The 24,248-nt window shown below is 44.9% G+C and overlaps 1 protein-coding gene across 3 annotated transcripts in view; it reads left to right on the plus strand.

Annotated features, from left to right (window-relative positions):
- LOC143988760 (galactose-3-O-sulfotransferase 2-like) overlaps positions 1-24,248 on the plus strand; it is a 51,983-nt gene that overhangs the window by 14,937 nt on the left and 12,798 nt on the right. For 2 of the 3 annotated variants that reach the window (XM_077488591.1, XM_077488590.1), the window contains exon 2: positions 1,503-1,598. In XM_077488591.1, the coding sequence (XP_077344717.1) occupies positions 1,503-1,598 (96 nt within the window). Of the gene's footprint in view, positions 1-1,496; positions 1,599-16,561; positions 16,674-24,248 lie in introns of those variants that run through there. The other variant, XM_077488592.1, reaches the window with a different exon arrangement.

Here is a 24,248-nt window from a genome sequence, read left to right on the forward strand (position 1 = left end):
TTGCCAAGCTTCACAAGTTTGTTGCACAATTGCAGCAAGTCAGCTTTGCATGACTCCAGATCAACTTTCTTTGCAAACATTCTGCAAGTTCTGGTGAAAGTTGTGCAATATCCATCCCACCACTATGGCTGAATTTTCATGCTGTAAACTTGCAGAGCTCTTGCTGTAGACTCACCAATACAACTTTGCTCTTGCTGGAGACTTCCTACACAAATTTGCTACAGATTGGAAAAAGTTCAGCTAGAACTTGTGCTTCAAGTCCTCTGCAAGTACAGTATACAACTCGCAGGTGAAAATGTGCAGCAAGTTAACAGATTTACAATTCAACACTGCCACAAATTTGTAGGAAGTTTTCCTTGCTATCTGGATATCTGAATACCAGTTAAGATGTATCTGTTCAAAGGAGGTTTTTTTTTTCTAAGGTCGGTTGAGAACTAACAAACTGAGCTTTGGCGGTATTTGAGAGTTGTAAATAGTAAGAGTATGATGCGGGACCCCAAATTCCTCCTGTGGTAGGTTATGGGGTTCTTTTCACTGAACAAGAGGTGCAGCAATTTAATACCTGGAGCAGACCAGTATTTTGATATTTGCAGTTTGGGAATTTCAGAATTACCCTTAATGGGAATGTTACTAGATCTGGTCCAGTCTTCTTTATAAAAGGTTACATAAACACGAAAATAGTCTGCAGTGGTTGATATCAACATTGTAATGGGTGGTTTCCCTGTATATGGAGTTATGTAAGGATAGGAAGTGAACATCAGTAGTTGTACAATGCCACAATACCAGCCAGTCGCTAAAAAAACTGCAGATTTTTAAAGAATATCCTTGGAGTCTGCTATTTTCAAGAAAAAAGGAGCATAGAAACAATTTGCTTGAAGTATGTTACTGGTATTGGACAGGGGGAGTTGACAGGAATGTAGAGCAATTTAGAAAAAAGAAATAAAGTCCTTTTAATAATATTCACTCTCCCTAGTAGATGTAAGAGAAAGTCCATCCACTCTTTGGTGTTTAACGACTTGTGCACCAGTCTGTAATACTTCTTCAATACCATGCCATTTATTCAGTTTTCATTGTTGTGATAGTATTACTAGATAGTATTAATTGCTCAGTCATTGAACACTACAACCAAATTAATTTTATACTGTTTCTTTGAGATAGATAGAGCTTTCTTTTGGTGGTATTTGATAACCACTGCGTTTTTTATTTTTTACTATATGAAGGAAATATATAATGACAAGAAAAAATAAAACAACTGTCTTTCTTCATATATTTAGACCAAAGGGTATTCTGCTGCATTTCTTTACTTACAAAACAGATATAGATATAAAAGATATAGGTGGGTATTTACTAAAGGAAAATCAACTTTGCACTGTAAGTGCACTTGAAATTAAAGTCGCTGTAGATCCAACTGGACACTATTAGCCATTTTACTTTGCTTTATTGAATACAATGAAATGTAAAGATTGCATATTTAATTATAGAATCTCTCCTATTGTCTACAGGAATATCCGATACATGAAGTTACTGTTTACTATTTTTATATTTACTGGAATTATTTGTATGCTTGCCATAGTGCAGAATCAGAACACATCAGAATGGTAAGTAGTAAGAGCAATTTTATAAATTTATACATGAATGTTGCAATATGAAAGGGAAAGGGGCATATTTGAGTGATCCAAATGAAATTTGCAGTATCGTTCTAAGCTGAGACAGAGATTTCCCTGCGGGCTGCAGTGAAGGAAGCTGGCGTCAGTGCACCATTCAGAGGTGTAAGCCCTTGTACACACGGTCGGGCATTCCGGCAACCAAATCCGACGGATTTTGTCCGAAACTGTTGCATACACACGGTCGGACAAAGTTGTCGGAAAATCCGATTGTACATAACGTGATGACGTTATTTCGTTAGGATGGGACTATGTTCAGGCTAGTAGCCAATAGCTTTGGTCTAGGAATTTTATCTGAGCATGCGTGGCATTTTGTCCATCGGAGTAGGCTACACACGATCGGAGTATGTCCGATCAGAGCATTTTGTTGGAAAATTTTACCGGCAAGTTGGAAAAGTTGGTCCGTCGGATACTCCGACGGAAACAGTCCGATGGAGACCACACACAGTCAGAATATCCGACAAAATGGTCCGATAGGACACATTCCGTCGGAATCTCCGATCGTGTGTACAAGGGCTAAGAGCAGTATCAAAGAGAAGAAAAGATGGCGCTCACCAACCCAGTGCATTAGTATGTAGATGAATGTGGCCTTAGCACTGCTCCAACCACACCCCGGACATGTTTTCCCCCTCTCACCGTGGATTGGTCACAGAGGTCCATTCCGCTGTTCTATTATTGATATTCTAGGTTTGTGGCAATGGAGAGGAATGTGCTATGGTGAGTCCTAATACCATATACCGTATATACTCGAGTATAGGCCGACCCGAATATAAGCCGAGGCCCCCAATTTACCCCCAAAAAACTGGAAAAAATTATTGACTCGTGTATAAGCCGAGGGTGAGACATGCCTGTCCATCCCTGTGTGTCCGTCCATCCCTGTGGGTCCATCCATCCCTGTGTGTGTGTGTCCATGCATCCGTGTGTGTGTGTGTGTGTGTCCATGCATCCGTGTGTGTGTGTGTGTCCATGCATCCGTGTGTGTGTGTGTGTGTGTGTGTGTGTGTGTGTGTGTCCGTGCAGCCTACCTGTGTCCAGCCTGCCTGTGTCCGTCCAGCCTGCGTCCCGTCCAGCCTGCGTCCCGTCCAGCCTGCGTCCCGTCCCGGCCCGGCCCGTCCCGTCCCGGCCCGGCCCGGCCCGGCCCGTCCCGTCCCGAGCCGAGCCTCCGTCCTTCAGCTCTTCGTCGGCGGCCATTCTAGGATTCAAAAGCCGCGCCTCCGTCGGTGATAGGCGGAACACTCAATTTCCCACTGACTGCTGTTCCGCCTATCGGATGTCCGTGATAGGCGGAACACTCAATTTCCCAGCAGCCTGTGTTCCGCCTATCACGGGCATCGTCTCATCCTCGTCCGTAGTACGAGGATGAGACGATGCCCGTGATAGGCGGAACACAGGCTGCTGGGAAATTCAGTGTTACGCCTATCACAGGCGAAGGCGGAGCCGGAGGCGCGGCTTTTAAATTATAGAATGGCCGCTGTCTGTCTGCTCGACACGCTGATCGAGCGGGCAGACAGCGATGACTCGAGTATAAGCCGAGGGGGGCACTTTCAGCCTCAAAAAAGAGGCTGAAAATCTCGGCTTATACTCGAGTATATACGGTAACCCTTTAAACTAAGAAAAATCTGTATGTAGGACTATAATGGCCAAGCAGAGGAACAAAATCCTCCTATGGAAAGTATGTGATCGAAAAGAAAAAAAGAAAAGAAAAATGAAAGTGTCAAATAAAGTGAACGCTAAAAAAATACAATAAAAATATCAGTAGCACAATAGAATTATATCACTGATCCTAGCGCTCAATGTAAAAGAAACAAATATCTTTAAAAAAGCAGCTGTTATTAGTCATACGTCAAATCTTTAAATATATGTAGAAATACAATTTCAACCATAGTTGTGAACAGTATTACCACATTAATAGCGCTAATAATTAGCTAATTAATTAAAAAACCTGTGCAGAAAAGTTCATACACATTGCAGAAGCTTATACAATTAAGAAAGACAGATAGTTCATAGAGTCCCCCAAAACGCAGTTCATAAAGTGCGAGAAGTGCTCCAAAAAGCCACAAGCTTTATAGCAAATCCTTTCAGCGAATCCACACAACACCAAACAGGCAGAAGAAACCTTGTGCTCTGTGTGACCCCCTTTGGTTGTGCACTTACCCCCTCAAGGGTTAATATCAGGCGCTAAAAAAAAAATACAGCATGTTTACAAATTCTTTCATAGATTTGTGAGCTGTTGTAGGATGCATTAGACAAGAGAACCACTTAACCTGTGCCCAAGCAGAAACTCTTCCGTGCACCTTTAATCAGGGACTGCCCAAACTATATGTAGTGCCGCCTCCTGACGAGCACAGACTATATGTTTTTGAAAATGAATATTCCTAAAACCACAGTTGGGTTTTAGGGCTAATTTTGCTAAATTATGGTTTCAATACCAGTCTAGCTGGATTAGCACTGAATTCTCCTTGGCTGCAGGTGTCGCTGTCACCGCCAGCAAGTGGCAGAACGCAGTCTAGTTGGGTGTATTGAGTACCATCCTTGTCTGTGCATTGAGGTGGTATTTAAGGTACTGCAATCACGTGCTTCTGGGTTCCGGTCCAGAAGAGATTTGCTGTCTGTTTGGTCCTGGTCTTCCTGACCAGCCCCCATGGCCCTCCTGCGGATCCATACAATTCCGAGCCTCGGGCTGGTAAAGCCGAGGCGAAGCAACTGCAGAGACAGGCCTGAATGGATATGAGGCCATAATGATTCAAAGGTGGTCCGGTGTCGTCTCATCTAGGGAGAGGCCCAGTAACTGGAGAAGCATCCGGGGGAGGACTCTTCGGGAGAAGGCCATGCGTAAGGCTGGTTTCTCAGAAGGAGCCTGGAGGCTCAGTTGAAGGACACTTTGTGGATCTATATTCATACGGTATCGCCGAACTGGCTGAGAGATATTGGTACCTTATAATAGTTCTCTAAATTTGTCTACGTCCCTCAGTTACACCCAAGTCTGTGGCAGAGACTTTTGCTTTTCAAGTGTTCTACATCCAAGTCTGTGGCAGAGACTTTTTTCCTTTGCTTAACACCCTGCCGGCTGCTAGGCATAGTGAGAGGAGGTCTACCGGGAAGTTGTGAGAATCCAGCTGTGAAACGTTTATTCTCTGGATTTTGCAGTTCCAAAAGTACCTGAACCTCCTTTCTAACTCTCTACCTTTATTAAGAAACTGTGTTATCTTCTAAATAAATAACACAAAAGAGGATCCAGTGTCAGTTTCTGCATTTCTTTGGGCCATCTACCACGGGAACCCCTAGACGGAGGTGAGGTCAAGAAGGTAACGGTAAGCCCAAATCAAACCAGCAGCTCCTTCGGAGGACAATGCTACATATACATACCAACTAGTCTAATTTTTATTTTCATGTACTGGAAAATGTATTGAAAATATATGTTTGTTGGTAGTCATTTGATTCATACCCCTCTTAGCTACATAGCATGGGCCACTGATAAGGCAGTACAACCAGTCCTGTTGTACTTGGCCACGGCTCCATCACCTAATCAGGGGGGCCTGAGGCAGCTTCATTGTTCATAAATTAATTTGACTAGACACACCACTGCTCCTACTTGCTTACCAGGGCTTAACCAGGGCAGCCAGAAGGAGGGTTCAAACAGCACCTCAGAATGTATTCTGCTACTTCTCTGGGAATGCCATATGTCAGACTTTTGGTTAAATACTACTTTATACAGCAAGGAAATAAAAAAAAGATTAAAAAAAAATGGTATGCTGAATGGCAAGATTAGCTGCTAATAAAGAAAAGTGCCTAAAAATAATTTAAATTAGAGGACCAATATTGTGGTGAGGTATCATAAATCCAGTAGCATTCATTTATGCCAAAGACAGACTTTGTGGGACAGCTGGGACAACAACATTGTGTGTCTTGGCATATTCCATTTTTCTGTATACAATGGATCTTTTGAGGTGTCCTGTCTCTTTGGGAAAGATGATACCTGGAAAGCACCTTTCATGTAGCCTTCTCACTATGGCAAATTGAAGCCTTGGATGCATATATTCTGACTGATAAATTAACAATGTTATAGTTTTTTTTCCTAGCTATGTGAGTAAGCAGCCAGACCTTCCTGCAGATAATATAGTAATTGAAAATGGCCAACTGATATAAATTTACACTTTTTGTACCAGTTCTTTGATTTATGAACTACCAAGTAGGGTTTCATACTTTGTTAATTTAAATCTTTCACCCCCGTGCACAGAGTATACTCTTGGATGCAGTTAGGTTTTTCATATCTTTCCAGAGTAATTTGCACTGGCACTAGGGTCTCTGTGTGGATGGTGGAGAGAATATTAACTTCCCATTAATACCTAAAGGGTAACTCCACTTTCCTGGGGGAAAAAAGGAAATTAAAAAAACAAAAATAAATATAGAATATACAACTGCAACATAAATCATATTGCAATTTAATGCTATTAAGAACTAGCTTTCCCTTTCAATCTGCAGCGCTGTAATTTTCTGTAAAATGCAATGCAATATGGCAAGCTAGAGGCAGACTGTCCCCAGATATGTTATTTCCTGCTTGTGTGATTGGCTTACTGATTTTCCCAGAAGTCTGCACTAAGATACAAGTCAGATTTTTGAATTCCTTGCAACAAAATTTTTGGTGAGATACTGCCAAAGGGAAATCACATCTAAAGGGATGCAGACCTTGCCACTTTCCTTTTAGAACCCTGCAAGTGTAGCAGCTGATTGATAATTATAAAATCACCCCCATACAGATGCACTGTGCACATGGACACAGACAAACAGCTATTTCTTCAGATTAACTAAAGATAGGAATCTGCAACAATGTTTGTTAAAATCCCTGCAATATACATTGATCCCCCAGACAGGAATGTGTTTTCCTCAACAAAAGTGGAGTTCATTTTTACATTTTAATGCCGAAAGTTCCTGGCTCTGCATACAGGTCTCTAAAAAGTGATACGCTAGAGTAAAACTTGTCAATGTAGACGTGGTATATAGAAAAATGTGTAAGAAAGAGGGGTTAAGGGGAAGAAAAAAGGGGGGAGAAAAAACATAATTTGACACGTTGCATAAATAGGAAAGGTCACCGACTCACCCCTGTTGGGGGGTGGGGGTTCCCGGAGTCAAGGCAGCCTAGAAAAAGAACTGTATGAAAAAGATTTTGGAGGGGACAAGAGAGTACCCAGAAAGCAAAATGGAAGGGAAGGATCAACCACGACTTATGGTACAAAAATATATAATAGGCTTTATTGAAGAGTAGGGGCGGGGGTTGGTACATACATAAAAGTTAAAGTATATGCATAAGTATATAGTCTTTCAATTTTGGTCTGTGGCTAACAAATACGCCTAGTGTATTGAGGCTTCTAATGGTTTGCTGAGGTCTCTTATCTATGTTTGTGGATAATGAAAAATTTACTGACCCAGTTGCATTCGGGCTATCCCTGCTGTGGATACATTCTGCTACTTTATTGCATTGCTACTGCTGATACTTACCAATACATGATAATACTTGACTTCATACTAATTAACCAGCAAACTATAGGTTGCATTACGGTGCCATCCCTTTCTGGATAAACAAAGGCTATGTTGTTCTGCCTGCCGGAGCGCTCTGCATTTTTAGCTATTAAATGCTGCAGCATGTTTTTATTTTTTGGTTGAGTATAGTGAGATAAATTGTGTTAATTAGGATGCACTGTTTTCTTTATCATACATCACGGGACACAGAGGCTCATAGTAATTAAGTGGGTTACATCTCACCTTTGGATGCTGGACACTGATGTAATCAATTAGACTGAAAGTTTCCTCCCTATATCACCCCTCCCCTACAGGGATTACCTCAGTTTTTTTTGCCAGTGTCTAAGGTGTTGGTCACGGTTAATGAATGCTCCTTAAATGGCCTGAACAGGGTCAGAGAGCTACGCTATTGGATCCTTTCAAAGACCCAAACAAAGGCTAACGTGGATGGTACCCGATGCCTCAATACCGAAGAACAAGGTTTTGCCTGTCCTTCTCTTAGGACAGCTGGTCCCTGAGATCCAGCACCTTGTTCACATTGCTATACCACAAGTTTGCTCTGGCAGAGCCCTATACAAGGCCCAAGGCAGTGGACACTATGTACAGAGGGGGCCCTGTCCTTGAAGATCTGGCATGACACCAACCCTCCGTGATGGGTGAACATTGGGTCGCTGTGATATTGCAGTAGTACCCTGCAGCAAGGAATGGCGAGTCTGCATTTATTTGCAGTGTCTCTATTAAGAGAGCGGTCTGACTGTCTGTGTTCCCGGTGGCCACTGAGAGCAGTGTGCTGTTCTATCATGCTTGTACTCTGGCTGAGGCAGGCTGCTGTTTTTTTCCCCAGCCACTAGAGGGCGCAGATTTGCTCCTAGTCTATAGTTGTTGTAGGCAGGAAGAAGAAGGGCCGCCATTACCATGTGCTGACAGGTCAGACGGTCTTGGAGACAGAACAGTGGGACGTGAGTGTGTGAGTGCCAGCTTGGGAACAGGTACTAGGGATGAGCCGAACACCCCCCGGTTCGGTTCGCACCAGAACTTTCGAACGGACCCCACGTTCATTACGAACGTTAGAACCCCATTGAAGTCTATGGGACTCGAACGTTCGAAATGGAAAGTGCTAATTTTAACGGCTAATATGCAAGATACTGTCCTAAAAAGGGTTTGGGGACCTGGCTCCTGCCCCAGGGGACATGGGTCAATGCCTAAAATGTTTTTAAAAATGGCCGTTTTGACGGGAGCACTGATTTTACTGACGATTAAAGTGAAAAAAAAAAGTGAAATATTCCTATAAATATGGTGCCTGGGGGGTGTCTGTAGTATGCCTGTGAAGTGCCACGTGTTTCCCGTGTTTAGAACAGTCCCTGCACAAAATGACATTTAACGGAAATAACACCATTTAAAACTGCTTGCGGTTTTAATGTTATATCTGGTTCCTGCAATATGGTTGAAAATCATTGAGAAAAATGGCATGGGTAGCCCTCCCTGCCCATTACCAGCCTATTTGGGTCTTGTACGCATATTAAGGGGAACCCTGTACCCATATTAAAAAAAGGAAATGCGTGTGGCCCCCAGGCCCTATATACTCGAAACAGCAGTATACAGGCGGTGCAAACAAGACAAGGACTGTGTAGGTTTGTTGTGTTAAGTTGAATCTGTTTGTAATTTTCAACTGGTACATTTTTAAAGTGTAGCTCCAGTCAAAAAAACAATTTTTAAGCTTTTTGGAAAACATAGGGAAGGGTTATCACCCCTGTATAATTTGTTTTGTCGTCCATCTTTTTTCATCTCACTTGCAGCTGTCTCCTTGCATTTGCAAGTAGGAGATGTTTGTAAGTTGGATGTTTGAAAGTAGGGGCCTGCCCTATATGCTCTGCAGAAATGGCGGAACAAGGTGTTGGTTTTGCCACAACATTGTAAGCCCTGAAAGTGACTCTTGGTGGGCGCTGGAGCGCCCTGCTGTGAATATTATATCAAGAATTGTAATTACATGCCATTGTTGAACAGTGGTAGAAAAATTGACCTTTGGTGGTTGTGGTGCTGGTGCCACAACATTATAAGTCCTCACCGTTACTCTGGGTGGGCACAGGAAGGGGCCCTCCTGTGAAATATTATATCAAGAATTGTAATTACATGTCCCTGTTAAACAGGGGCAGAAAAATTTGGCCTTAGGCACTGCTGCTGGTGCCACCACACTGCAACCTCTTCCATATACTCTAGTTTTATTGCAGGAATTAGCCCTGCTGCAAAGCATTGCATCAAAAATTGTACTTAAACAGGGGCAGAAAAATTGGGCCTTAGGCACTGGTGCTGGTGCCACCACACTGCAACCTCTGCCATATACTCTAGTTTTTTGCTGGAATTAGCCCTGCTGCAAAGCATTGCATCAAAAATTTTACTTAAACGCCCCTGTTAAACAGGGGCAGAAAAATTGGGCCTTAGGCACTGGTGCCACCACACTGCAACCTCTGCCATATACTCTAGTTTTATTGCAGGAATTAGCCCTGCTGCAAAGCATTGCATCAAAAATTGTAATTAAACGCCCCTGTTAAACAGGGGCAGAAAAATTGGGCCTTAGGCACTGGTGCTGGTGCCACCACACTGCAACCTCTGCCATATACTCTAGTTTTATTGCAGGAATTAGCCCTGCTGCAAAGCATTGCATCAAAAATTGTACTTAAACGCCCCTGTTAAACAGGGGCAGAAAAATTGGGCCTTAGGCACTGGTGCTGGTGCCACCACACTGCAACCTCTGCCATATACTCTAGTTTTATTGCAGGAATTAGCCCTGCTGCAAAGCATTGCATCAAAAATTGTACTTAAACGCCCCTGTTAAACAGGGGCAGAAAAATTGGGCCTTAGGCACTGGTGCTGGTGCCACCAAACTGCAACCTCTGCCATATACTCTAGTTTTATTGCAGGAATTAGCCCTGCTGCAAAGCATTGCATCAAAAATTGTAATTAAACGCCCCTGTTAAACAGGGGCAGAAAAATTGGGCCTTAGGCATCACCCAGAACCAAAAATGTTCTTCCAACATATCAGCGGAGGAGGAAGAGGATAGACAATCAACATAACAGGACAGTCACTCAGCATCAGCATAGGCAGTCTTGAAGGGATGTGGTATTTCAAAAAAAATTATTCGGTTACATCAGCTTCAGGTGCTTGGTAGCTGTGGGTGATCCAAGACTGATTCATCTTGATGAAGGTCAGTCGATCAACTGATTCGGTGGACAGGCGCACCCTGTGATCGCTAACAAAGCCACCAGCAGCACTGAAGGTGCGTTCCGAAAGAACGCTGGATGCAGGACAGGCCAGTAGCTCAATTGCATACTGTGCAAGCTCTGGCCAGTGATCCATCCTCAAGACCCAGTAAGCCAGAGGATTTTCGGTGGGAAAGGTGTCCAAGTCTGACCTTGCCCATAGGTATTCCTGCACCATGTAAATCAGACGCTGGCAATGGGTGCTGGAACCGATCATACCTTGGGGCTGCGGACTAAAAAATTGTCTGAAAGCATCAGTCAGACGGCCACCTTCTCCACCGCTCCTTCTGACCAATGCCTCAGCAACACGTTGTCCAGGACCAGGAGTTTGTAACCTCCCAGTCTCTGGGAACGCGTTGCACAGACCTTTCTGCAAGGCCTCCCGGAGATGTCTCATCCTCTGCTCCCTCTGCGATGGCAAGATAAGGTCGGCAACCTTACCCTTGTACCGTGGATCAAGGAGAGTGGCCAGCCAGTAATGGTCCCTCTCCTTGATCCGAAGAATACGAGGATCCTTCCGCAGGCTTTGCAGGATCAGGGAGGCCATGCAGCGTAGGTTAGCTGAGGCATTCGGTCCGGAGTCCTCTGGGTCACTAAGGACAACATGATCCGCAGCTACTCCCAGCCACGTACAAGTCCACGTGTTTCTTGGGACTGTAAATCATCCCTATAAGACTGCTGCTGTTGCTGATGCTGATGCTGAGTGCCAGCCTCCACCTCCATGCTGACACAATCATCCTCCTCCTCCTCTTCCTCCTCCTCATCCTCTTCCTGTGTGATGGGTGGCACAGCAGGAACACTGTCTGGATAAAGGGGGCCTTGAGAGGCAAGGAAGTCCTCCTCTTCCTGCCTCTGTTATGCCTCAAGTGCCCTGTCCATTATTCCACGCAGCGTATGCTCCAAGAGGTGGACAAGAGGTACAGTGTCACTGATGCATGCACTGTCACTGCTCACCATCCTTGTGGCCTCCTCAAACGGTGACAGGACAGTGCATGCATCCCTGATCATGCCCCACTGGCGTGGTGAGAAAAAACCAAGCTCCCCTGACCCTGTCCTGGTGCCATAGTCGCACAGGTACTCATTGATGGCCTTCTGCTGCGTGTGCAGCCGCTGCAGCATGGCCAATGTTGAGTTCCATCTGGTGGGCATGTCACATATAAGGCGGTTCTTGGGCAGGTTCAACTCCTTTTGGAGCTCAGCCAGCCGAGCACAGGCATTAAATGATCGGCGGAAATGCACACAGACTTTCCTGGCCTGCTTCAGGACATCCTGTAAGCCGGGGTACCTGCCCAAGAACCACTGCACCACCAGGTTAAGGACGTGAGCTACACAGGGCACATGGGTCAGTTGTCCCTGTCGGAGGGCGGAGAGGAGGTTGGTGCCATTGTCGCAAACCACCATTCCTGGCTTAAGCTGGCGTGGCGTCAACCACCTCTCGGCCTGCCCCTGCAGAGCTGACAAAACATCCGCCCCAGTGTGGCTCCTGTCCCCCAAACAAACAAGCGCAAGCACGGCATGGCATAGTTTTGCCTGCGTACTTGCGTAGCCCCTGGAACGGCTACGGAGCACCGCTGGTTCTGAGGACAGAGCACTGGAAGAGGCCATGGAGGAAGAAGAAGAGGAGGGGGTGGAGGAGAGAGGTGTGTCACAACCAATAGTAGCATTTTGGAGGCGTGGTGGCGGAACAACCTCCAACACTACTGCACCTTGTCCTGCATCCTTCCCAGCAGCCAGAAGAGTGACCCAATGGGCCGTGAAAGACAGGTAACGTCCCTGTCCATGCCTGCTGGACCATGAGTCAGCGGTAATATGCACCTTACCGCTGACCGCCCTGTCCAGCGAGGCAAGGACATTGCCTTCCACATGCCGGTAGAGAGCCGGAATCGCCTTCCGTGAGAAAAAGTGGCGTTTGGGGACCTGCCACTGAGGAACCGCACATTGTACAAACTCACGGAAGGGGGCCGAGTCTACCAACTGAAAAGGCAGCAGTTGAAGTGCTAGCAATTTAGCCAAGCTAGCATTCAACCGCTGGGCATGTGGATGGATGGGAGTAAACTTCTTACGCCCGTCCAGCAGCTGGGGCAGGGACATTTGCCTGCTATAATCGGACGTGGGTGTACCACTAGCAGAGTTCCCGGAAGCACTTGGCTGTGACACACCTAATTCTACACCTTTATTCCTCTAAGAGCAGGTTTCAGAGAGGACTGAAGGTCTAGTGGGGTTGGAGATGCCAGCTGATGAGGAGCAAGGAGAGGTCCGCTTTGTTCTTTGGTGTGGGTCTTTGAGGTACGCTTGCCAACGAGCTGCATGGCAGGTCAACATATGTCTGGTCAAGCATGTGGTGCCCAAGCGGCTGATGTTTTGGCCACGTGAGATACGCTTGAGACATATGTTGCAAATAGCAGCGGTGCGATCTGATGCACTCGTCTCAAAAAAGGCCCACACCAAAGAACTTTTAGAATAACGCGCAGAGGCAGCGCTCTGCACAGGCGGAGCTCTGCGGTGTGATTCAGTCGGTGTGCTGCCCCTAAGCTGGCCCCCGGAGGGCATCCTGCCTCGTTGGACATGTGCCTCCTCCTCCTCCTCCTCCTCCCTCCTTCCAGGCACCCACGTGGAGTCAGTGCCCTCATCATCCCCTCCCTCTTCATCGCTGTAGCAAACCTGGCAGTATGCTGCAGCTTGTGGAACATGACTGCCAGATTGCTGTCCTTCTTGAGCATCCCCTCTCTCTGCGCTCACGCTACTGCCTTCCTCTAGCTGAGTGTCATCATCAGAGCCCACCAAACACTGGGCATCCTCCTGGAGCATGTACCCAACACTGTGCTCAAAGAGTTCAGGAGACTCCTCAGGAGGACGTGGTGGGTCTAGGGAAGGAGTCACTGATGATGACATTGAGAGGAGGGAAGACGATGCGTTGGCAGCTGCTTTGCTACTACCCTGAGACTGGGTGAGAGAGGATGAGGAGAATGAAGAGGGCTTGGTCATCCATTCTACCAAGTCGTTGGCATGTTGCGGTTCAACATGTCCAGCTGCCGAAAAGAAGGACAAGCATGTCCCATGGCCACGTGCTGATGACAATGCACCGCGTCCACGACCAGCACTGTTGTCTCTAGACACAGAGCCTGCTTGCCCTCTTTTATCGGCTCGCGCCTGTCTGCCTCTCCTTGCTGGCCTTTCAGACATGGTAATGGCCTGAAGGGAGTTGGGTAAAACAGCAGTTGGGTAGTTTATATTGTGCTGGAGGCACACAACACCCACTAACTCCTGCAGATGCCTTTTTTATAGAACACCAGAGATAAAGAGGTATATACAAATGTATACTGTGCTGTGCTGGAGGCACACACAACTTCCAATAACTCCTGCAGATGGCAATTGGGCTCAAATAGAGAACAGCTATGTAGGTGGATTATAGCGGTATGTACTGGGTACAGAGCACGCAGACAGCACGCACTATCTCCTAACACTACTGACTGCAAGCTCTATTATTAAAGATAGATCACTAGCTATATAGGTGAGGTGAATATCGCGGTGTATACTGCGGTCAGGGCACGCAGACAATAACCAGAAAACAGCAGAGATAAAGGGGTATATACAGATGTATACTGTGCTGTGCTGGAGGCACACACAACTTCCAATAACTCCTGCAGATGGCAATTGGGCTCAAATAGAGAACAGCTATGTAGTTGGATTATAGCGGTTTGTACTGGGTACAGAGCACGCAGACAGCACGCACTATCTCCGAACACTACTGACTGCAAGCTCTATTATTAAAGATAGATCACTAGCTATATAGGTGAGGTGAATATAGTGGTGTATACTGCGGTCAGGGCACAGACAATAACCACTACACAACAGCAAGATAGGAAATCAGCCAAAAACGATCGGTGTGTACTGTGTTGAAGGTACACAGAACACCCACTGCTTCAGATGCCAACACACTACACGAGGCCGCCTCAATGGCGGCCCTATATAGTGTGGGGCGTGCACTACACAGCCTGAGCTATGATTGGCCACAGGCATCCTGCCTGTGGCCAATCATGGCTCTCCTCGCTGCTGGCGCTGCGATTGGCCAAGCATGCGAGGTCACAGTGCATGCTTGGCCAGTCATGAGCCAGCAATGCACTGCGCCATCGCAGTGCATTGTGGGCCGTGAGCGCCACGCGAATTTTGACGCGAACGGACCAAGTGTTCGGATTTCGCCGAACGGACGAACAGCCAATGTTCGAGTCGAACGTACGTTCGACTCGAACACGAAGCTCATCCCTAACAGGTACAGACAAGTCATGATTACATGCTGCATATTTTCTGCCTATCCACGTAGCATGTACATGCTATAAGTAGTAGATATACCCCTGGATGATTAGCAGTTCACTTTAAAAGTGTCATTGTCTGCTTGGGGGCAGGAACAGCATAATATACCGTATTTATCGGCGTATAACACGCGCCGGCGTATAACACGCACCCCAAGTTTAGGAGTGAATTTTGTGGAAAAAACTTTTAGGAGGGAAATTTAAGGAAAAAAAACTTACATTCAAATGCCCATCAATGCAGCCTTATCAGTGTCCATCTGAAGCCTTGTCAGCATCATTTGCAGCCTGGTCATGCAGCCTGTCCTCATTGCAGCCTTGTCATGCAGCCTGTCCTCATTGCAGCCTTGTCATGCAGCCTGTTCTCATTGCAGCCTTGTCATGCACCCTGTTCTCATTGTAGCCTTGTCATGCAGCCTGTCCTCACTGCAGCCTTGTCATGCAGCTTGTCCGTAGCCTTAGTGATGTCCGCTTATTTTTTTTTAAAATGGCGCCGCCGAGATGTCCTGTGTATCTCGGCAGCGCCTGGAAGTTCTTGGCAGCTTTCAGCCGCTCTCGGTCCTTCTCTGCGGCTTTCGGCCACCTCGGCCCTTCTCGCCGGCTTTCGGGCGCTCTCGGACCTCAGTGGCTTTCGGCCGAGGTGGGCGAAAGCCGCCGAGAAGGTCCTGGGGCGGCCGAAAGCCGCCGAGAAGGGTCGGAGGCGGCCGAAAGCCGCGAGAAGGGCTCTGGGCGGCTGAAAGCCAGCCAGAGCCCAAAAAATCGTGCGGAAATCGCGGAGTATCAGCGTATAACATGCACCCGCGATTTTCCCCTGATTTTAAGGGGAAAAAAGTGCGTGTTATACGCCGATACGATATGTGCTTGCAGTTTTGAAATGCATGTTGTTATAATACATGTTTGAAAGGGTGTTTTTTTTTTAACTCAATAAAGTTTTATTGAACAGAAGCAGTGTTGTTATTACACTAGTAAAGTGACAACATAATAGTACTTATAATGAATGTATACAGTTCTAATCAATCAACTTGCGCTTGAAATGATTCATTGTGCAGACATTATGTGAGAATCTATCACTGAATATTATTAAACCTGTCAATACGTCAATTGAAGTTACCAAAGGTTTAGCGAGAGAAATATAAGAAAATAAGGAAAGTGTAGGAAAAGTTTAAGCAGAAGGGCAGAGAAAAGAGCCCTACCATGAGAACACTAGTTCTTTACACGTTCAAGATTCTGTCAGGGTCCTATAATTTTCTGTATGTTTATAGATCACCCAGGTTTGCCATAGGCATTGAATTTTTCAATATTTTCATGTGATATGGCTCTCAGTTCCTCCATTTTATATATGTCGTGAACGGTATGCAGCCACTCTTTAATCAAGGGTGTATTTATAGTCTTCCAATAGCTGGGGATTAGAGTTCTTGCTGCTGTAAGGAATTATAGTGTTAGAGATCTTTTATATCTCTTCATGGTACCTTTTGATATGTTCAATAAACAAAATGCATCTGTCAGGGTGATGGAAGTTCAGGTGATCAGTTTGATGAAATCACACACCTTTTGCCAAAATGGTTGTATTACCTCACAGACCAACCATATATATAATATAGCGTGCCTACTGCTCTGGTGCATCTCCAACATACATCTGGTACACCAGGGAACCATTTATGTAGCTTAAATGGAGTGTTGTACCAATTTCTCATGTATGATGTCTTGTACTTATCGAACATTTATTTGCGAACACACAGGTGTGAAGCCATTGATCATCGCTAAAGGTGGTATTCAATGTGTTTTCCCAAAATCTTCTGTGTTTGTTTATTTCAGAGGAGCCTGTGGCTTGTAGCCAAATGTATGCCGTTGAAATGGCCCTCTCCACTTTTTCAGCTTTAAGACAAACCTCCTCCAGCGAGGACAAGGGACCGGCGTAATGTTTACGGTTAGTACGGTAGGGTTTGAGAAAAAGCTATGAATTTGGCGATATTCCCAGTGCGATAGCGTTTCCTGACCGTTAACCTGTTCGAGCTCTTGCCATGTTTTTATTTTGTCTTTCTCAAAACATTAGGTTGCGACCACTGATTTTATTCCCAATGGTGAAAATTTTGAAAAAACAAACACTTTTTTTGTTTATATTGTAAAATTTTGCAAATAAGTTCTTTTTCTTCATAAATTAGTGGCTATTATTTAGTCTCTGTGAAAGTTATAGAGTCTACAAGCTAGGGTCCAATCATTGAAAATGTATCACACCTGATGTACTGACTGATTTCTTGAGGTACTAACAAACCAGGACAGGACAAATATCCCCCCCCCCCCATGACCCTTTTTGAAAAGTAGACAATCCAAGGTAATCGGTAAGAGGCATGATGAGTTTTTTGAAGTTGTCATTTTTTCCCACAATTCTTGGGAATATTAAGACATTTTTTTCTCATATTAGCAAGTTATTTCTCTTACACAACACATGCATACTTGCAATTACAACCCAAAATACATTCTGCTGCTCCTCCTGAGTATGACAATACCAGATGTGTGAGACTTTTACACAGCATGGCCACATACAGAGGCCCAACATCCGAGTAGCAGCTTCAGGCATTCTAAGAGCATAAATAACACATCTAATTTCATTACTACCTATCACAATTTTGAAGGCCCTGGAGCACCGGGACGATGGAAATGCTCACAAAATGACCCCATTTTGGAAAGCAAACACCCCAACATATAATCTATGAGGCATAATGAGTCCTTTGAATGGTTAATTTTTTTCCAGAAGTTTTTGGAAAATGTGGAAAAAAATGAAAACGCATTTTTATTTTACACAAAATTGTCCATTTATAAGATATTTCCAACACATAGCATGTACATAGCAAAAATAACTCCCCAAAATACATTCTGCTACTCCTCCTGAGTATGTGTGTCTCACACATGTGGTATCGCCATACTCAGGAGGAATAGCAGAATGTATTTTGGGGTGTCTTTTTTGCACAGTCTGGCCACGTACAGAGGCCCAACATCCAAATAGCACCTCCAGGTGTTCTCGGAGCATAAATTGCACATCTAATTTCATTCCTTCCTAACACACTTTTGAAAGCCCTGGGGCACCAGGACAATGGAATTGCCCACAAAATGACACAATTTTAGAAAGCAAACTCTCCAATGTATAATCTATGAGGCATAATGAGTCTTTTGAACGGTTAATTTTTTTCCTCAAGTTTTTGGAAAATGTGGGAAAAAAATAAAAACAAATTTTTTTTTACACAAAGTCCATTTATAAGATATTTCTAACACATAGCATGTATATAACAAATATGACACCCCAAAATACATTCTACTACTCCTCCTGAGTATGGCAATACCAGATGTGTAAGGCATTATGAGTCTTTTGAATATGTAATTTCTTTTCACAAGTTTTTGGAAAATTTGGAAAAAAATGAAAACTATTTTTTTTACACAAAGTTGTCAATTTATAACATATTTCCAACATATAGCATGTACATAGCAACATTGACACCCCAAAATACATTATGCGACTCCTCCTGAGTATGGAGATACCACATGTGTTAGCCCATGTACACACGGTCGGAGATTCTGCCAACCAAATTCGTCGGATTTTGTCCGTCAGATTTAGTCTGACGGATTGTGTCCGAAACTGTTGCATACACACGGTCGGACTAAGTTGTCGAAAAATCAGATCATTCAGAACGTGATGACGTAATTTCATTACGATGGGACTACATTCAGGCTAGTAGCCAATAGCTTTGATGTAGGAATTTGATCTGAGCATGCGTGGCACTTGGTCCGATCAAAATTCTCTACACATGATCGGATTACGTCCGACCGGCCCAGTTGGTTGGGAAATATTTCCAACATGTTGGAAAATTGGGTCCGACGGAGATTCGGATGGAATCAGTCCGATGCATACCACCCACAGTGGGATTATCTGACGACACAGCCCGATAAGACACATTCCGACGGATTCTCCGACCATGTGTACGCGGCATAAGACTTTTACACAGACTAGCCACATAGAGAGGCTCAACATCCAAGTAGCACCTTCAGGTGTTCCAGGGACATAAATTACACACACAAATTCCTGTCAACCTATCGCATCGTTGAAAGCCTTCATATTACTAACACATAGCATGTACTGTACATACCAATTTCAAACCAAAATACATTCTGCTGAGCAAAGGGTAAACAAAAGATAACCAGCGGTTTTAGTAGTGCAGTGGTCCACAGAGGAGAGCATCAGTCCAGGCAGCAGGCAGGAACGTGGACAGTGACAGCAAAACAGACAGCAGGCAGGAATACAGTCCATAGTCAGTACAGGTAGAGATATTGTCAGCACAGCCAAAACATTGGTCCAGGTAGCAGGCAGGGATGTGGTCAGTAGCAGTGAAAGGATCGTAAATGCAGCAGGCAGGAATACTGTCCAGAGTTAGTACAGGCAGCAGGCAATGAGCATGGTCCATAAAAAGTCCTGGGTCAAATCGCTTTGAAGCCTTCAGACTCCAAACCCTGTTCTGGGAATTACAAAACAAGGAGAAAACCAAAAACTTTTTCTATCAACTCAGAACACTATTCTGGAGCTCCTCACATAATTGAGACTCCTGTGTAGCAGGGTGAAAGATCAGTCTAAGGTGCAGGCAAAAACATGGTCAACAGGCCGAGGTCAGTGCAGGTAAAAAGCAAAAATAGACGGAGGCATAGTTGATACAGTCCAGGGTCAGTTTGCGTGAAAGGCAGAAACATGACAGATAAACAATGAAGATGGCAGGCAGAGGCATAGTCCATAAACTGGCCAGGATCATGGAAGGCAGTGATACGGTTGGTTGAGGCACAAGGGAAATAATCAGCACAGAAATTGAAAATGAGGAAATGGCAGTCTATTAGAAATTTGGGCTAATAGTTTACGAGAGTGTGATAGCGTCTGAAGCATTCTCCAATGCAAAGGCCAGGCTGGGAGGGACAGTGGGGACAATGGAACCCGGTGTCTTTCCAAACTCTTTTTGCTGCACACCCATTGTTTTTGGCATCTTCTTCCAGTTACTGATGGTTGAATATTGTCAGGAAAATGGCGCTCATGCAGTCTGCTGACACAATCAGAGCAAATTTCTGGGGGGATCCTTGCTGATAGATCAGGGCAGTAACAATATCTTTGATAAATTTGAGGAAGGGGTTGGGTATTTCCGTTGATTTTTGATGACGTATGCATTATAAATGGCCAAATGGAAGAAGTAAATTGCAACTTTTTTATACCAGAAGATGGACTTTCATGTTGATAGGGCTGCGACATTTGATCATTTAAATCCACCTCCCACCCCCCATGAACTTATTGTATTTGTGGATACAGCAAGGCTTTTAAATGGGGCCGTGTCTTCTGCGACGTTCCACTTAGGTGTCATTATGGATGGTGGACATGATGTACACATCTTTTCTATCCATCCACTTCACAGCCAACACTTCCTCGCTCCTCTGTTGATTCCCCCCTTTGTAGCCTTGTGGTGACTAGATACTGTGGGAAGCCCTTCCTATTTTTCCCTGATGTACTGTAGGCCAAAGTCTTCTGAAGGTATAGTTGGCGCAAAAAGGGCAAACTGGTTAGTAATTGTCCATGTAAATGTGATCCCTTTTGGAAGAGTGGGAATGCCAACTGCCAGACAATTTTCCCACTTATTTCCATGTATGTTGGAAACTCAGGGAGCTAAAGCTGTGAGTCTTTGCCTTCGTACACACGAAAAGAATGTACATATCCAATGGAGCTTTCACAGAGCTTGTTGAGCTTCAATCCATATCTCTTAATGGGGATATACTGCTTGAATCCCAGCTGGCCTGTAAAATGGGCCAGGGATTCATCCACAAAGATGTTCTGGTCAGGGATATAAAGTTTGGCAAAGCTCTTATTAAAAAAAAAATTAGGGGCACATTTTAAATAATTTATCAAAGTCAGGATGATTTCTGGGGGGCACTGCGAGCTATCACTGAAATGCAGGAAGCACATTATCATGTCATAACGGGACTTGAACATGACAGCTTAAAAAATTGTCATGTTGTGGATGGGGTTGGTAGACCAATATGCTTGCAGTTCGCTTTTTTTGTACGCCCCATGTTGCGCATAAGGCCTAAAAACAATCCAAGGTCCTCCACTGTTAAGGGTCTCCATTCAAAAGGGCAGACATATCTTGAGTTGGGGTTGTTTTCTATATACTGATGGGCAAAAAGATTTGTTTGGTCCATGATACTTTGAAGTAACTCATCATGGAAAAATAAAGTAAAAAAATCGATTTCAGAAAATATTTTGGTGTTGGCCTGCACACCTGGCTGTGCTGTGAAAGGGGGGATTGTGGCCTACCCAGTGCTAGAAGGCAGCCACAATGGGTTTGCAAAGGCATCCAGAAGAGGGGTTTGAGCCAGAATTCTCTGGTGTGAAATTCCCGCACTTGTACTGGGCTTGTACTGGGCCTCTCCTCCTGGGGTCTAGCGCCGTTGGCATTTGCCGATTGGCAATTGGGGTGTCTGGCACTGCTGGTAGCTGCCTAGTCTTCAGATCATCTTCTTTTAAGATGGACCACTTCCTCCTGTGTTTCAGATGTACTGCCTTAGGCGGACTCATATTCTGAACAAGAATTGGAACTGGAATCAGAACAGTACTGGGGCGGTGAAAGCTCCCTGCCGCTCTCATCAGTCAGGCTTAGGATTTGATATGCCTCTACTGGAGTGTAAACTTTTTGGGACATGGTGGCTGTATGACAGGGGACACTGATGGGCTGCACGACAAGTAGTGATGGCCTACACGTCAGGGACTAAGGGGCTGTACGTCAGATAGTAATTGGCTGCATGACAGGCACTAATGGGCTCACGAGACAGGTACTGATGTGATTACAGCTACTCTGATGGGATGACAGGTACTCTGATGGGATGTCAGGTGCACATACGGGGATTATAGTTACTCTGACGGGATTATAGTTACTCTGACGGGATGACAGGTACTCTGGCTCTTTATGCTGATTGGAGCTGGGCTTTGTCCGAGGAACCAGCCTGTCCCCGATCGCAGCTCTATTTCCCCCCGGGGGCATGCGCGAACAGCATGCACATCGATCTCCTTCAAAGTGACCGGCTGTGATTGGGCCCTTTACCCTATTTGGGGAGGGGCTGTGTCCGAGTGACACACATCGTCCCCAATCGGCGCTCTGCTCCCCCCCAGGGGCACGCACGATTGGCGTGCACGACAAGCTTCAAAGTGATTGGCTATAATTGGACACAGCTGGTCACGTGGTAAAGAGGAAGAGGGATACGCCTGATCCCCGATTGTCGCACTCCAAGCCCCTGGGATGGCCACCCAGAGGAAGAGAGTGTTACTGCCAGCGTCATTTGACTATGGCCCAGGATGGAACTGGTTACAGGGGAACATGCATGTTGTGATCTTTAATATTAAAGGTGCACGTTTTGACGTGAGCGACTAGCCTGTGTTGTCGTGGTTTGTCTTCACATTTGGAGATGACTGACCTTGTCCAGTTTTTGAGATTATTAAAAACGACTCCAGGAATCTAGAGATTTGCAAGCCTTTGAGATACAGCAGACACCTTTTGTTTCAAGGTGGTGGAACCTATAGAATTACACAGTGGATGTTTATTGGTGAAGTGGGTGAAAAAGAATACAACAAAAGACTTTATTTGACTTTATATGATAGTCATCATATTTATTATTTTATGACTCAAGAACTTGATTCATATTTTGAAATTTGCTTTAGATATGTGTAATTTACTTGTCTTTACACATCACGATACCTCTGCTGTTCACAATTTTGTGTGTGGCACTTGTGGTAATTTATAGTTTGGAATAAGTGTCTCTATATCACGCTGTAGCAGTACTATACACTTGTATAGGAATTATTTTCATGACTCCATCCACTGTCTTGAAATGAGATGTAATCCCTTTTTGGAAATATGTAGTGCATTTGATATGTAAAAACCTCCTGTTCTAAGAACGCGGTACTGTTACCCACTGGTTCAATTGGAGGGCTTTTTAAGTCCTTTAAAACCCTCTCAATATAACCTTCACAGTTATACTTTCTTATCAGATAATATTCATGGTTTGTGTAATTTATGTAGCACCCTCCAGCAGTGGCATAGCATGTGTTGTCAGCACCTGGGCAAGGCAAGTAATTTGCGCCCCCTAACCTGTAGGCTTTTAGCACTCTCTGAGTCCCTTCCCTTCCTACAATAGTACTGATCACCCTGATTCCTACACTGACCACTGCACTAACCTACCCGATTCCAACACTAACTTACCTGACCACTACACTAACCTACTTGCTTCCTATACTAGCCACTACCCTGTCCACTACACTACCCTACCTAATTCCTACACTGTCCACTACACTACACTGACCTACCTGACCACTACACTAATCTGTCCACAGGGGGCGCCCAGGCAACGACCATATATATATATATTTTTTTTAATTTCCCTCCCTATGTGCACTGTATCCTGGCGCCAGGCGCAGTGCTATATAGGAAGCGCTACGTCTATACAATCACAAGGCCAAAAAAAATGCGCTCTGTGGCGCAGCCGATCGCGCCGGCGCGATGGACTGACTGAGCGAGTGCATAGACTTGCACTTTGAGTGAGCAGTGGGCGATGCTTCCGACATCCCTCAAGGAAGTGAAGTTTGCACGGCACTGCTCTGTTCTGTCCTGCCTGAGAGGATCAGGTAAGGCTATCGCATGGCAGAAATGACTTCTTCATTATTTATTCAGCACCGCCGCCGGTACCCTCTCCACATCCACAGGGTTACCATGGTGGTCGGCACTCGGCAACATACCCCAACCCCCCCACCACCCCCTTGCTAAACAAGATTTAAAAAAAGAGTGCTATTATCAGTGGTCGGCAGCATACAGAGAAGAAGCTTTAAAAAAAAAGGGTTATTAATAATAACCCTTTTTAAAAAAAAATCTTGTCTAAGGGGGGGGTATGCTGCCGGCCACCGATAATAACCTTTTTTTTAATCTTCTTAAGAGGGGGTGGGTATGGGGGTTAATGCTGACGACCACCGATAATAACCCTTTTTTTAAATTTTGTTGGGGGGGTATGCTGCCAACCACCGATAATAACTTATTATCGGTGTTTGGCAGCATACCTCCCCCCAAACAAGATTTGCAGGTTGTAGATATGTGCGATTTGCAGAATGCAGCTATGTGCAATTTACAGGTTGCAGATATGTGCGATTTACAGGTTGTAGATATGTGCGATTTGCAGAATGCAGTTATGTGCGATTTACAGAATGCGATTTACAGAATGCAGATATGTGTGATTTACATGTTGCAGAATGCAGATATGTGCGATTTACTGGTTGCAGATATGTGCGATTTGCAGAATGCAGATATGTGCGATTTACAGAATGCAGATATGTGCGATATGCAGAATGCAGATATGTGCGATTTACCGGCTGCTGTATGCAGTTATGTGCCATTTACAGTTTGAAGAATGCAGATATGTGCGATTTACCGGCTGCTGTATG

This window comes from Lithobates pipiens, unplaced genomic scaffold, assembly GCF_037356315.1.
Source record: "Lithobates pipiens isolate NorthernLeopardFrog02 unplaced genomic scaffold, aLitPip1_a1.2 Scaffold_18, whole genome shotgun sequence".
NCBI lineage: Eukaryota > Metazoa > Chordata > Amphibia > Anura > Ranidae > Lithobates > Lithobates pipiens.